Source organism: Oryctolagus cuniculus, chromosome 4, assembly GCF_964237555.1.
Source record: "Oryctolagus cuniculus chromosome 4, mOryCun1.1, whole genome shotgun sequence".
Classification (NCBI taxonomy): domain Eukaryota; kingdom Metazoa; phylum Chordata; class Mammalia; order Lagomorpha; family Leporidae; genus Oryctolagus; species Oryctolagus cuniculus.
Genome location: NC_091435.1, coordinates 14,187,895 through 14,201,239, shown reverse-complemented (window position 1 = coordinate 14,201,239; position 13,345 = coordinate 14,187,895). Strand labels below are relative to the sequence as shown.

General features: G+C 39.9%; 1 protein-coding gene and 1 long non-coding RNA gene across 2 annotated transcripts in view; both read right to left on the bottom strand.

The window, feature by feature from the left end:
* Positions 1–13,345, bottom strand: part of LOC127482993 (uncharacterized) — a 67,799-nt gene that overhangs the window by 22,306 nt on the left and 32,148 nt on the right. The gene's annotated exons all lie outside the window — the stretch shown is intronic.
* LOC108177930 (keratin-associated protein 21-1-like) lies at positions 7,117–7,886 on the bottom strand. The gene has a single exon (XM_017346714.3). It carries the CDS (start codon positions 7,810–7,812, stop codon positions 7,435–7,437), a length of 378 nt encoding a protein of 125 aa, XP_017202203.3. The 5' UTR covers positions 7,813–7,886; the 3' UTR covers positions 7,117–7,434.

Below are 13,345 nucleotides of genomic sequence, written 5' to 3'. Positions count from 1 at the left end.
CAGTTATTCAAATACGGTTGACTAACTACTTTGACTAGCTTACTATTCATAATTACTTTGGAGGTGATTTCATTGGAACCCAAGGTTGCCCTACAAAAATATTCCATATAATAGAGTTCCTATGAATTCAAATACTGTGAAATAATATCCTGATGTTTTATTTTCACTTATAGAGATTTCCTTAACTAAATTTTTGTAAACTCTGTATACTCACTTGATTAGAGAAAACAAAAACACAGTGTCTTTTACACTAATATTGTTGATGTTTTATAAATTGTAAATTTTTTCAAATGGTTTTTATCATGGCTGGCACTGTGGTTCAATAGGCTAATCCCTGCCTGTGGTGCTGGCACCCGGGTTCTAGTCCCAGTTGGGCGCCGGATTCTGTCTCGGTTGCCCCTCTTCCAGTCCAGCTCTCTGCTGTGGCCCGGGAGTGCAGTGGAGGATGGCCCAAGTCCTTGGGTCCTGCACCATCATGGGAGACCAGGAGGAAGCACCTGGTTACTGGCTTCGGATCAGCGTGGTATGCAGCGGCCATTGAGGGGTGAACCAACGGAAAGGAAGACCTTTCTCTCTGTCTCTCTCTCTCACTGTCCACTCTGCCTGTCAAAAAAAGTGGTTTTTATCTATTGGATCCTAAAGAACATGCGAAAGAGATAGGTAACAAACCACCTAGAAATCAAGATAAGGAGAGGTTAGGAAACTTCATCAGGTCACCTAGCTAATATACTGCCAAGCTCAGGGATGCATTCATCTTCCTTATGCTACACTGAATTTCCTTTTCTGATCATTGAGAGTTTGATCACTTACTGTAACAAGGATTTCTTTAGGATTGTTACCCACTTCACTATGTAACTCCTTCATTATAAACCTTCACACAAGGGCCAGTAGAGTGACGTAGTAGGCTAAGACTCAGCCTGCAGTGTCAGCGTCCCATATGGGTGACAGTTCGTGTCCTGGTGGCTCCTCTTCTAATCTAACTCTCTGCTATAGCCTGGGAAAGCAGTGGAAGATGGCCCAAGTGCTTGAGCCCCAACACTCACATGGGAGACCCTTAAGAAGCTCATGGCTCGTGGTTTCCAATTGGCCTAGCTCTGGCCATTGTGGCCATTTGGGGAGTGAACCATACAACAAAAGACCTTTCTCTCTTTCTCTCCCTCTCTTTTCTATAACTTTACCTCTCAAAAAATAAATAAAATCTTTCAAAAAATAAAAAAAATCACACATTGTAGAGTGCATCATTGTTCTCATTGTTAATTGGAGTCCTAGATAATTCATTTTGTTACTTCCAAGACATTCCCATCAAGAATGGTTGACAGTATCTTTAATGAACCTTTCAACTATTGTCCAGAGTGGTCTACCCTGGAAATCCATTGATATGTTTTGTTTCCTAACCTCTGTTGATGTGTGGTACATTATTCTGATAACCCAAGGAAATCATAGCTCTTACCAAGTAATTCAGAGAACAGAAGAGGGAGTTTGTTGTAAAATTTTCCTATTGCTACATAACAAATTGTGACAAAAAATAGCAGCCTAGAACAGAATCTATGTACTTTTCTCAATCTTTGTGGAGAAGTGAAAGCAGAGCCTCAATGGTATCACTGTTCATGGTTTCACAATATTGCAATCAAGATGTCAGACCAGGGCTGGACGTTTGGTTCAGTAGCTAAGATGCTGCATGGAAGACCTGCATTCCACATGAGGATGCTCAGGTTCAAGTCCTAGGTCTGCTTCTGATCCAATTTACTGTTCATGTGCACACCAGGAGGCAGCAGAGGATGATTCATGTACTTAGGCTCCTGTCATCCATAGGGGAGACCTGGATCAACTTCATGGACCCTGATATCAGCCTGATCCAACCCTGACTGTTGTGGGTACTTGGGGAATGAACCAGAGGATGAAAATCCTGTCTTTCTCTATCTCAGTCTTTTTGCCTTTCAATCAGATAAAATTTAATTATTTAATTATTTTACAAAGATGTCATCTCTGGAGTTTGAATTGTGGCACAATGACTTACCACACCAGAATTTCATATCAGAATGGAGGTTTAAGTCCTTGGTGCCCTGCTTCTAATCCAATTTCCTGCTAATGTGCCTGAGAAGTCAGCAGAGGCTGATCCAAGTACTGGGACCTTTTATGTCTATGTAGGAAGATCCTTTTCTTTCCTTTCTCTCTCTCTCTCTCTCTCTCTCTCTCTCTCTCTCTCTCTCTCTCTCTCTCTCTTTATCTCCCTGCATCTCAAATACATAGATAGATGATAAATAGATAGGTAATAAATAAATCTTTGTTTAAAAAATGTTGCCATCCCAGGTATCTGCAAAATTTTTTTGCCATGTAACTTAAGTTGCCAGATTTAGTAAGTATGCCATAAACATTGCATGAAACTCATTTATATTAAAAGAATCTGTTTTATCTGAAATTCAGATTTATCCATCTTATATTTTATTTACCAACTCTAAACACAGTATAATCACAAAAGTGATATCTTGTCATCTTTGTTTTGTTTAGGGCAAGTTACAGATCTTTCTCACATCTAGGGGGAAGGGAATCATATAAAGGTATACGTCATTGGAGGTCATTTTAAAAATTGCCTGCCCACACTTGTAGATTTATGCATTTGGCTCACCTACTGAGCCTATGCTGGACTCCCCTAGCTCACTTTACTTGGTAGAAAGATGATGGCTAGAGCAATAGGTTCCAGTATATGTACATTTCCAAAATGTATTACCTATTTCTCCACCTGTCTAGATAGCTATTTCTTTTTTGTATTATTGACCAACTCCTATTAATACTTCATATTTCAAATGTAAATTTCCCCCTTTTTCAGAAATATTCCTGGCCCTTCTCTCTACTTATTCTTGGTGCCAGCTTCTCTTTACTTATTCTTGGTGCTAGCTCCTCTTCTAATTTCAACCTGTTGCTACCAAAAACTGTAGGGTTTAATTACATTATAGCAAAATATTCATCTTTGTTGCCTGTGTTTTTTCTTATCTTTTCCCACACATTTGGAAATCAGAGATGAAATAATTCAGTTCTTTACTCATAGTGCATGACGTTATGTGTTGGTTAAGAGCTCAACAAGGGGCCAACATCGTGCTGTAATTGGTTAAGCCAATGCCTGTGACACTGGCATTCCATATGGATGCTGGTTCAAGTTCCAGCTGCTCAACTTCTGATTCAGCACCCTGCTAATGTGCCTAGGAAGCCAGCACAAGGTGGCCCAAGTGCTTGGGCCCCTGCCCCATGTGGGAGACCCAGATGAAGCTCTTGACTTTTGGCTTTTGACTGGTTCAGCCCTAACAGTTGTGGCCAATTACAGAATAAACCAGTGTTGGAAGATTCTCTCTCTGTCTCTCCTTCTCTCTCTTTTTCTATAACTCTGCCCTTCAAATAAATAAGGCTCTTTTACTAAAAAAAAAAAAAAAGTAGCTCAATAAGCATTTGATGAACAAAACTACACATCCACATTATACACTGATAGAACAAGGACATAAGCCTCAGCCATTCCTCCTCATTGCCCAAAAGAGATAAACATAGGAATGTATTCCTGGCCCTTGAAACTCAGTTGGGTCTCACACCCTATTGCCTTCAAAGGGACATCCCACCGCCACCTGAAAGACCAATTGTTCAGAACACTTAAAAGGCCAGTTCCAGGAATTCCCTTCTGCCTGCTACCCCCCACCCCACTCCCATCCCCAGCCCTCTTAAAATATAAAAAGGCCGGGCCCCTGGGGCTCAGGGCCTTCTGCCCCGTGTCCCATCAATGTGCAAGCGGGCAGTTGTTCACCCACCTCTACGGATGTATTTTCCCTAAATAAATTCAGTCTAACTGTAAATTCATATACTGCATCCTCTCTATTCTGCTCCTTTTTTCCTAACATACAACAGTAGTGGTTCTATGGCTCTAAGAATGCCAAGTGATCCATCTATCCACCCCCTTTGTCCTTCCACTTCTCACGACTGTAATTTCTTTTGAGACTAAAGGGCATTTAGGAACATATGGGTGGTTCCACCTTAACCCCAGCTCTGACAGTCTTTCTCTAACCAATTGGAAATCGAAATCCTGCAGCCAAACATATCACAACTGGTTTCTTCTTCCAGATACAGAAACAAATGATCTGTCTTCTGTGTTTTCCCAACATTAGCATCAAAATTTTCACAATCGCACTTCAGCAGTCAAATGCATTTCTAAACTGTAGAATCCTAGATTAAAATGGGGACAGATATGAATATTTCATTGCACTCCTCTCCCTCTATTTATTTCTTCCTGAAATAACTCTAATAGTGAATGAGGCTTCTTATATTTAAACATATCCAGTGATGGAGCACCTGATGAGGAAGTCATTCCCGTTTCAGAGAGTATCACATATTAGAAAGAGCTCTTATGTTGTAGAACTTAGACATCATGATCATCCATTCATTTCAACCTAATTAGAGTCTCTAGAAAGGAATAGCACACATCTGTAATTCTAGACTTACTAATTTTGCAATGCCCATCTTTCCGATGTATAATTATCAACCATTCTAAATTCTCCACAATCTTAAGTGAGAAGAAGAGATACACTTTTTATAGATACTTTCTTCTCTAGGATTCTTGCCTTTTTTCTTTATTGTTAATGTCTAAGAAATTCTGCCTTCATAAAGTCCCTAATGCTCATCTATTCTTTCTCATTATTTTTGACAACACTTAAAATGCAGACCCATTTAACCACTTTCCAGGTTACTTGAACTCATAACATTTGAGTCTTCTGTCTTTCCCCTTCTTGCCCATTTTGTGTGCCATTAGCATTTCTCCCAAGCAGACATTTCAGTGGTAGTCTCTGTGTGTACATATGTGTTTGTGCATGTATTTCTATGTGTATTGATGCTAATTAATAGGAAAACATTGAAATTGATAGACCCAGGATTTTGAAGCACAAATGCTTAAAAAAAATCCTTTAGTAAAGTAAATGAAACATAAAACTTAGTGCATAAGAAGACATTTCTTCATGGGGACCGATGAACCAGAATGGAAGCCATACATACATAGATGGAAAGAGCATCCAAGCATTAGCCCTCTTGACCCCTAAAGTTGTCATAGATGTAGAAGATAAAACTATTAGTCAACAGCATGTCTGAAACAAAAAAAAAATGCAAAAGCATGTTAGGACAAGTGAGTGTGTGTATTTGGAATTGATCAAAATATAGAAACTCAGCATAAAGTACATATGTAGACTCTGACCAGAATGAGGTCTTCTGTGTTCCAGAAACGCCATGGAGTAACTCAGGCTCCCACAATGGCAAGAAGAACGTTCCAAAGGATTGTTGGTTTTCTGAAGCCTCTGATTACTCTCTATTCAGTAGAATCTGATTGGATTGTGAGACACTGATGCAGAAATGGTGTTGAAGTGCTCATTTTAGAAGAAACGGTGCTCTACAGTTAGTTTCTAGCAACAAGAAGAACATTTTTGACAGCAAAATGGTGGATAGTCACAGCAAGTAGAGCCATAGGTGAACCTATAGTGATATCCAGAACCAGAGCCCTAACCACAGCCATAACCGGAGCCATAACCACAACCTTAGCAACAGCCATAACCATAGCCATAGCCATAACCATAGTCAGTCGTAGTCATGGCTACTGTATGAGTTTCTGTAACAGTTACAACACATGGTGTCTAAAGGTGGGGGTTCAGTAGTTCAGTGGAGAAGTAGGTGGAGTATTCTGAAGTCTGAATGCTATCCTCTACCTCAAATTTTTACATGCTGGAAGGAATGAGTGGAAGAAATTACTACAGATTTCATGACCTCATTATCATAGCTTTTTTTTTTTTTTAACAAGATCATTGTACAGACACATTAGGAGGGAGCTAGATTTGAAGTGGAGCAACTGGGACTTGAACCAGTGGCCACATGGGATGCTGGCATTGCTGATGGTGGCTTAATCAGTTATGCCACTACACTAGCCCCAGAGCATAGATTTAAAAGTAAAAAAAATGCATGGAAAAGCAGTGGAAGATGGCCCAAGTCTTTGGGTCCCTACACCCACATAGTAAACCTAGATGAAGCTCCTGGTTGCTAGCTCCCAGCTTTGGCTTCACCCAGCCTCAGCAGCTGCAGCCGTTTCAGAAGTGAACTACTGGATGGAAGATCTCTCTCTATTTCTCCCTCTCTTTCTGTAATTTTGCTTTTCAAATAAATAAATAAATAAATAAATCTTTCTCAAAATATCTTTGCCCTTTTCAGTGGATACAGGACACTTGCCTTTAATTGTTCTGTGATTTCCTTGTCCAGGATGCTGTCTATTCAAAAGTATGTATTTGGAGCAGATGTTGTGGCGTAGTGGGCCTGCAGTGCTGGCATCCAATATAGGTTCCACTTCAAGTCCTGGCTGCTTGACTTCCAATCCAGCTCCCTATTAATCCGCCTGGGAAAGCAATCAAAGATGGCCCAAGCACTTGGGTCCATGCACCCATGTGGGAGATCTGGATGAAGCTCCTGGCTTAGGCCCGGCATAGGCCCGGCCATTGTAACCATTTAGGAAGTAAAACAGTGGATGGAAGATCTCTCTCTCTCTCTCTCTCTCTCTCTCTCTGACTATAGCTTTCAAATCAATAAAAAAAAATCTTTAACAAAATACTTCTTGGCTAGGTGAATTGAATTTCCTTCTTTAACCTCAACAATTCAAATAAGTATATTTGAATACAATATATAAAATACAGAAGATATGACTTTATATATGTTTTCTTCTAGTTTATTCTTTCTTTTAATTTTTATTCCTCATACCTAACACTGGATTCTGATTGTAATTCCATCAATCACTCAGGCCATTTCTTCTTTCCCAAATAGTTGTCATTTCTCCTCTGTTTCCCTCCAGCGCCATTCTGGACCATCAATGCCATTTCCAAACCAAAGTTCTGAAATATTCCTTGAGAGGTTTGTGCTTTAAGTTGTCTGAAGTCCTCAGCATGTAAGATAGGAGAAGCAGCTAAAGAAGACACTATTTAAGATCCAAGTATAGGAAGAAATACTTGTATTATCGAGAAAGTTCCTAAGGTTTATGGAACACATCAATAATCCTATTTTCATGAGAAACCAAAACACCTCAAGGAAAGATTAATTCACAAACAAGTACAAAAATAGTTGTTAGAAACCAAGGATCATTTTTATTGAAAATAAGTGACTTTACCCAACTATAGATGTTACATTCATTAATACAGTTACCACAGAAAATCAGTTATAGTGAGAGAATCAGCAAAGGCTATCATTTGGAACATAGTGAGATGATACCATGGACCCTACAGCTACAAAGATGCTATTCCAGGAAATTCGTAGCTGAGGTCAGACTGTCAAGACTGTCATTTGTTGGATATAGAAATCTCAGATTATGGATCCTTGAATCAACATTATCTTCGGAGCTGTCATTTCAGAAGGAGATGGTCCTCTGACAGTGATGTTTTAGCAGCAAGAAGAATAACATCTTCTATAACAAAATGGTCGGTAGCGATAACAGCCAGTGCCATATCCACAGCCATAGCCAGAACCATAGCCACAGCCATAGCCAGAACCATAGCCACAGCCATAGTAGCTGGAGCCATAACCACAGCCATAGCCTGAGCCATAGCCACAACCGTAGCCTAAGCCACAGCCACAGCCATAGCCTGAGCCATAGCCACAACCATAGCCTGAGCCATAGCCACAGCCATAGCCTGAGCCATAGCCACAACCATAGCCTGAGCCATAGCCACAGCCATAGCCTGAGCCATAGCCACAACCATAGCCTGAGCCATAGCCACAGCCATAGCCACAGGAATTGCCATAGTAGTTGCAGCACATGTTGTCAGGAGGAGAGAGTACAGATGAGTTGCAAGAAGATGTTGCTGAAGTATAATGTCTCCTACTACTCTGGAACCCTTATATACTACCAGTAATTGCCAGAGCATACCATTCATTCTCTGACTTGGCCAACAAATATTTAAACTGTTGCCACTGTTGACAAAAATAATGGTTTGCTTAAAATGAGCTCATCATTTGGGAGATTGGGGTTTTATTTAAGGAAAATTATTTTCATTTATTCTGTCAAGAATTATCTCAATCTAATCATATGCCAGATTGTAAAATAGATGCTCATTTTCAAAACCTTTTATAACTCAATGCATGTCTTGTATAAAAAAGTTTTGGTGGAACATAAGAAAATGTTACCTCCCCCTCTTCTTGCCTAAAGTATTGATTTTTGCCCACAGGGAAGGAAATACTCTTGTCTCCATTTCTGAGTTATTGAAACATCTCAGAATTGTTCTATCCACCCCATACTTTCACACCTCCTGCTTATAGAATTTCCCTCAAATCTAAGAAATAGATCCACACCTGACAATTCAAAACCAATGACATCCATTGAGCCTCTGACTATAGGTGTGAAGACAGAATGTATCTGTAAGTGCTTCTTACATTTGCTCCTTCCTTCCTTATGCCAGGCACAGCAAGGCACTGGGAGACAGGAAAGTTGCCCTTTTCTCTGCCATTTATGTTAAGTAGTGATTGTCACTGAGGAGACTTTTAAAACCCAGACAACTTGATTTGGATGAAGAAGGGAAATGGATCACCTAGAAATTACACTGGTTTTCAGAACACAGATTTTATCAAAGTAACATAGTATGAGATCTGGCTGCATTTCTATAATTTAATAAGCTGTTTTCCTGCTCCTTTCCCTAGTGTTCCTTACATATTCAGTTCAGAAGCCAAAAGAGAGTGGATGCTTTTAGGATGCTAACGGCAAAAACACATCTTCAATTCCTAATATTTCCATTACAAAAGGTAGCACAAAAATGAATTCTGCCCAGTACTTATATACAAATTTCATTGTACCCATTCAACATTCTTAAAATTATCCATTTATGAGAAACTCGCAATCATCTCAAAAAATATTCAATGTTATTCTACCATATAATGGATCTATTTCTTCTCTATAATGCTATTACACTTAAAATTCAACATATTCAGGAGAAAATGAGTATCATTTCTTCTGCCATTAATATTTGTGTCATCATCAAGTCTGAATTAACAAAATTCTCAAATCTGGAAGCACTTCCTGCAGAATGTCTTTTCTCACTGCTACCATCTGGATTCACTGTCCCTCTTTTTTGCTACTATGTACAGACAAATTGGCTTGCCAAACTTTGTTGCAACTTTGTCTTGTTCACTAAGTAAAATATGGTATTTTTGAGATAGAAGACTGTATCTCCCACATTAGGACATGCAGGCAGAGCTAAGGTTTTCATGCACATTATAGGTAAGAAAAACTTAAGGGTCAGTGGAATCAAAGAGTAGAACAATTTGAAGTCACTTCTGGGAGGCCTACCCATAGCAAACTGTATTCCTGTCACTATGAAGCTCAAATCATAGTTGGTATTCAAGAAGTTTGTGTAGCCGGCATTGTGCTGTGGTTGGCTAAGCCTTTGCCTGCGACACCCAGATCCCATCTGTGTGCCGGTTCTACTCTGGGCTGCTCCTCTTCTGAATCAGCTATCTGCTATGGACTGCAAAAAACAGTAGAAGATGGCCAAGTGTTTGGGCCCCTGCATCCACACGGGAGACCCAGAAGAAGCTCCTGGCTCCTGGCTTCAGATCAGCTTAGCTCCAGCCATTGCAGCCATTCAGGGAGTGAACCAGCAGATGAAAGACTTCTTTCTCTCTGTCTCTTTCTCTCTCTCTCATTCTCTGTAATTCTACCTCTCAAATAAATAATTTTTTTAAAAAAATGTAATAGTTTGTTTTTATTTTGTTCTGGGGCCCGAAAATATTTATTTGTTTATTTATTCATTTATTTTGAAAGGCAGAAAGAGAAAGAAGAGAGAGAGAGATTTTCTATCTGCTATTTCAGTCCCCAGTGCCACAACAGCTGATTCTGGGCTAGGCCAAAGTCATGAGCCAGGAACTATCCAGGTCTCCATGTGGGTGGCAGAGGGCAGGACTCACGTATAAAATCTGTCATCTATTGCTTCCCAGGCACACTAACGTAGAACTGGTTCAGAAACAGAGGAGCCAAGACTTGAACCAGAACTCCGATATGGAATGCAGGTGTCACAAAGAGTGGCTTAACCCCTGCATCACAATACCTGCTCCCCTTATTTTTTAAAAAATTTACTTTTATAATTAGAGCTTAGACTCATTCTAGATTCACACACACACACATCCCATCTATTATTTTAATTGTAAAATTCATGAACAATGCAATTTAGAGCTCCCTTTATAGGATAAATAGTTTTCTTTTGGTATACAAAAAGCTATTTGGATAGGCAGATAATTCATGGGAAAACATTTTTAATGAATTTCAACTTTGCATACCTATCACTACAGTAATATAAATTTTATCTATATTCATTATTCAGATACAGAGAAGCGTTCAGTATTATCAGATTTCTTAGACTTTTATCATAACTGATGGAGTTTATATCAGTAGGAACTGGTTGTACAGAAACTTGCTCCAAATTCTTGATGTTTTAGAAAAAAAAAAAAAACATAGAACTTAGCAGATATGACGTGCTATGGAGACAGCATGCCTTGCTCTAGCATTGTCCTCTCTCTTTGGTTCTTGAAGTTCACAGCTGCCTGTAACACCACTGGAACCAAGGAAGTGAACAAACCCTTGATCTATTCTATTTATATTATCATACTGGAAGCAGAACTTAGAGTTAAAACTCATGAACTTCTCTTTAAGAGAATAAACACTGAGAATAATTGGTTCTTGAAACAAACTTCAAAAGGAAAGCCACATCATTCCTACAAGATAGAAACAATGTCCGGGCCCCAAGTCTTTAGTCTCTCTCATCAATTTCACTTCCCAGTTTTACAATTTTCCCACATACCTGGAATCTACTCTTGGATTTCAAATATCACATCTAATCCAAAGAACAGCACCACAAATTCAATTACCTAGATCCTCTTTGCTAACCATATAATTTTTATTTTCACTCAACCTCAAAGAAATGATTTTTCTCCATTGGGTTTTTCCTCATCTCCACAAATATTTTTACAGTCACAGATACTTACACATTTTTGGTTGTTTCGCTTGAATGACTCAGCTGAATTCCCCAGACACTGGCTAAGAACATGCACTAGGAAAGAGGCTTTCCCAAGAACTGGGATATGCAAAGAGAGATTATAGATGATTCTTGTCTGAGGATCAAGACTGCACAATGTTGTTCCCTTAAAAGAGGGAGATAACTGCCTCTACTTTAAGGCTCACCTTCTTTCCATGCCAGAAGAAACAGAGAAATAATAATACTATGGGCTCATCTCTAACCATGGTTTCAATGACAAGTGAGTTTACCCTCTTGGAAACGCTTGGTAATTTCTGTGACATCCTCAATTGTCACAACTTGGGAAAGGGTGTGCAGTATGCCAAAGGCATTTAGTGACAAAAACAAAATATGCTATTCATTCTACAGGGCACAGAACAGACCCTAACTGTGGGGAGCAGCTCGGACTAGACTGAGTTACTGGAATTGAGACTTATTCTATGCATCTGCTCTCCTACAATATGGCGCTGGGAGAGGAGAAAACAGCTTCTACACAGCTGCCTCCAGTTCAACCAATAAACTGTGGGACCTGCTCCTGATTGGAGGAGAGCAGCGTGCTCGGCGTGTGGGTAGCAGAGTTGGGATTGGCGGAGGAGGACTATAAAGGAGGAGAGAGATGGCATTCACCAGGAACATCTAAAGGGAACATCTAAGGGGAACATCTATCTGAAGGAACACCTGTGCAGCCCCCGAGAGAGCCGGCCGGCGGTGTGCCGCTCCCCTGTGGAAGTGGGGAAAGTGGCCAGGGGGAACCGCCCTTCCACGGAGGTGGAAGGGACAGTAGCCAACCTGGGAAGAACCAGCAGCAAACCCGGGGAGGGCCGAGCAGACAAAAGAACAGCGCAGGGTCCTGTGTCGTTCCTCCACGAAGAGGGGGAGCGACATAATGGTGCCGTGACTCGGATATGAAGCCTAGGCAGGGTTTAGTGTCGTTCCTCCACGAAGAGGGGGAGTGACACCTAACAACAAAGAAATACCAGGCGCAAAAAGGTTAACAGTGCTGAGGTCTAGAAACCCTGAATTAAAACTATGTATCTCTAAATAAGTTTCCATATTTGTAGGTGTCTGATCTAGATACATCCTTTTTTCTCACACCATAGCCATAATCTGACGTTTTTTCTACCAAACATGCAATAAAAAAGTGATTTTTTTTTTTTTGACAGGCAGAGTGGACAATGAGAGAGAGAGAGAGAGACAGAGAGAAAAGTCTTCCTCTTGCCGTTGGTTCACCCTCCAATGGCCACCGCGGCCGGCGCGCTGCAGCCGGCACACCGCACTGATCTGAAGCCAGGAGCCAGGTGCTTCTCCTGGTCTTCCATGGGGTGCAGGGCCCAAGCACCCGGGCCATCCTCCACTGCACTCCCTGGCCACAGCAGAGAGCTGGCCTCCCTTAACTTATTTGTTATAATGTATTTTGCATGTCCAGGCTTTTGTTTAATTTGCCATTTTCAAAATCAGGCACATTCTAAATTTTTAAATTATTCTTTACTATAACAACCATGAAATCTAAGTTGGAAGAGAATATAAACTTGGGAAGCTCATTCCTTCTACCATATTCTCAATTTTTTTTTTATGAAAAAGAAAAAGGAATGAGTGGTGATCCAATAGTTTATTGACTGCCTTCAACGGGGATTTTCACAAAGCCACTGGTTTCATTTTCTAATAACTTTCATTATGAGACATTTTTCCTTTAGCTGAGAAATCTTTCTTCCCTTTTTTTTTTTTTCTGATATTGGTCACTGATCTAATCTGGTCACTTGGCCATGTTTCATCACTAGCAAATAAAGAAAAATCCCCATTTCAATTTTGCTTTCTTCTAGTTTTGCTGACTTTTTCAAATTCAAAACTCTAATTTCTACTTCCCAAATTCCCTAGAATTTACACATTGTTATTGTCACCACTGCTAGCACTCTTGGACCATGTCCAGGATACCATGTTCCTGGATTGTTGAAAAGGTCAACAATCTAAATTCTATTACTTTTAATAGCTTTCTGTTGTAACCTGTGGATATCAGTTCATAAGTGCAGACACAATCTCTAGCTTATGTGCCCCTCAGTAATCAGCTCTCACATGCCTAGTACATATTTTACAGGTAATTAATATCTTTACAATAAAAAATTTTATCATTAAGCCAAACACATGTTCCAATACTATTGGGCCACTTAGAAGCTTTAAGATATTTTTATATCTGCTTAAATTCTCTGAACACCAGTTTCCTCTTTCTAAAACTAGGTCTAAATATTTTTACATCGTTTTTCAAGCATTTTCTGCCTAGTCAGTGCTTTGAAGCA

Bases quoted from the DNA above. Each gene is read 5' to 3' on its own strand.
- LOC108177930 (XM_017346714.3), bottom strand. From the start codon at position 7,812: ATGTGCTGCAACTACTATGGCAATTCCTGTGGCTATGGCTGTGGCTAT.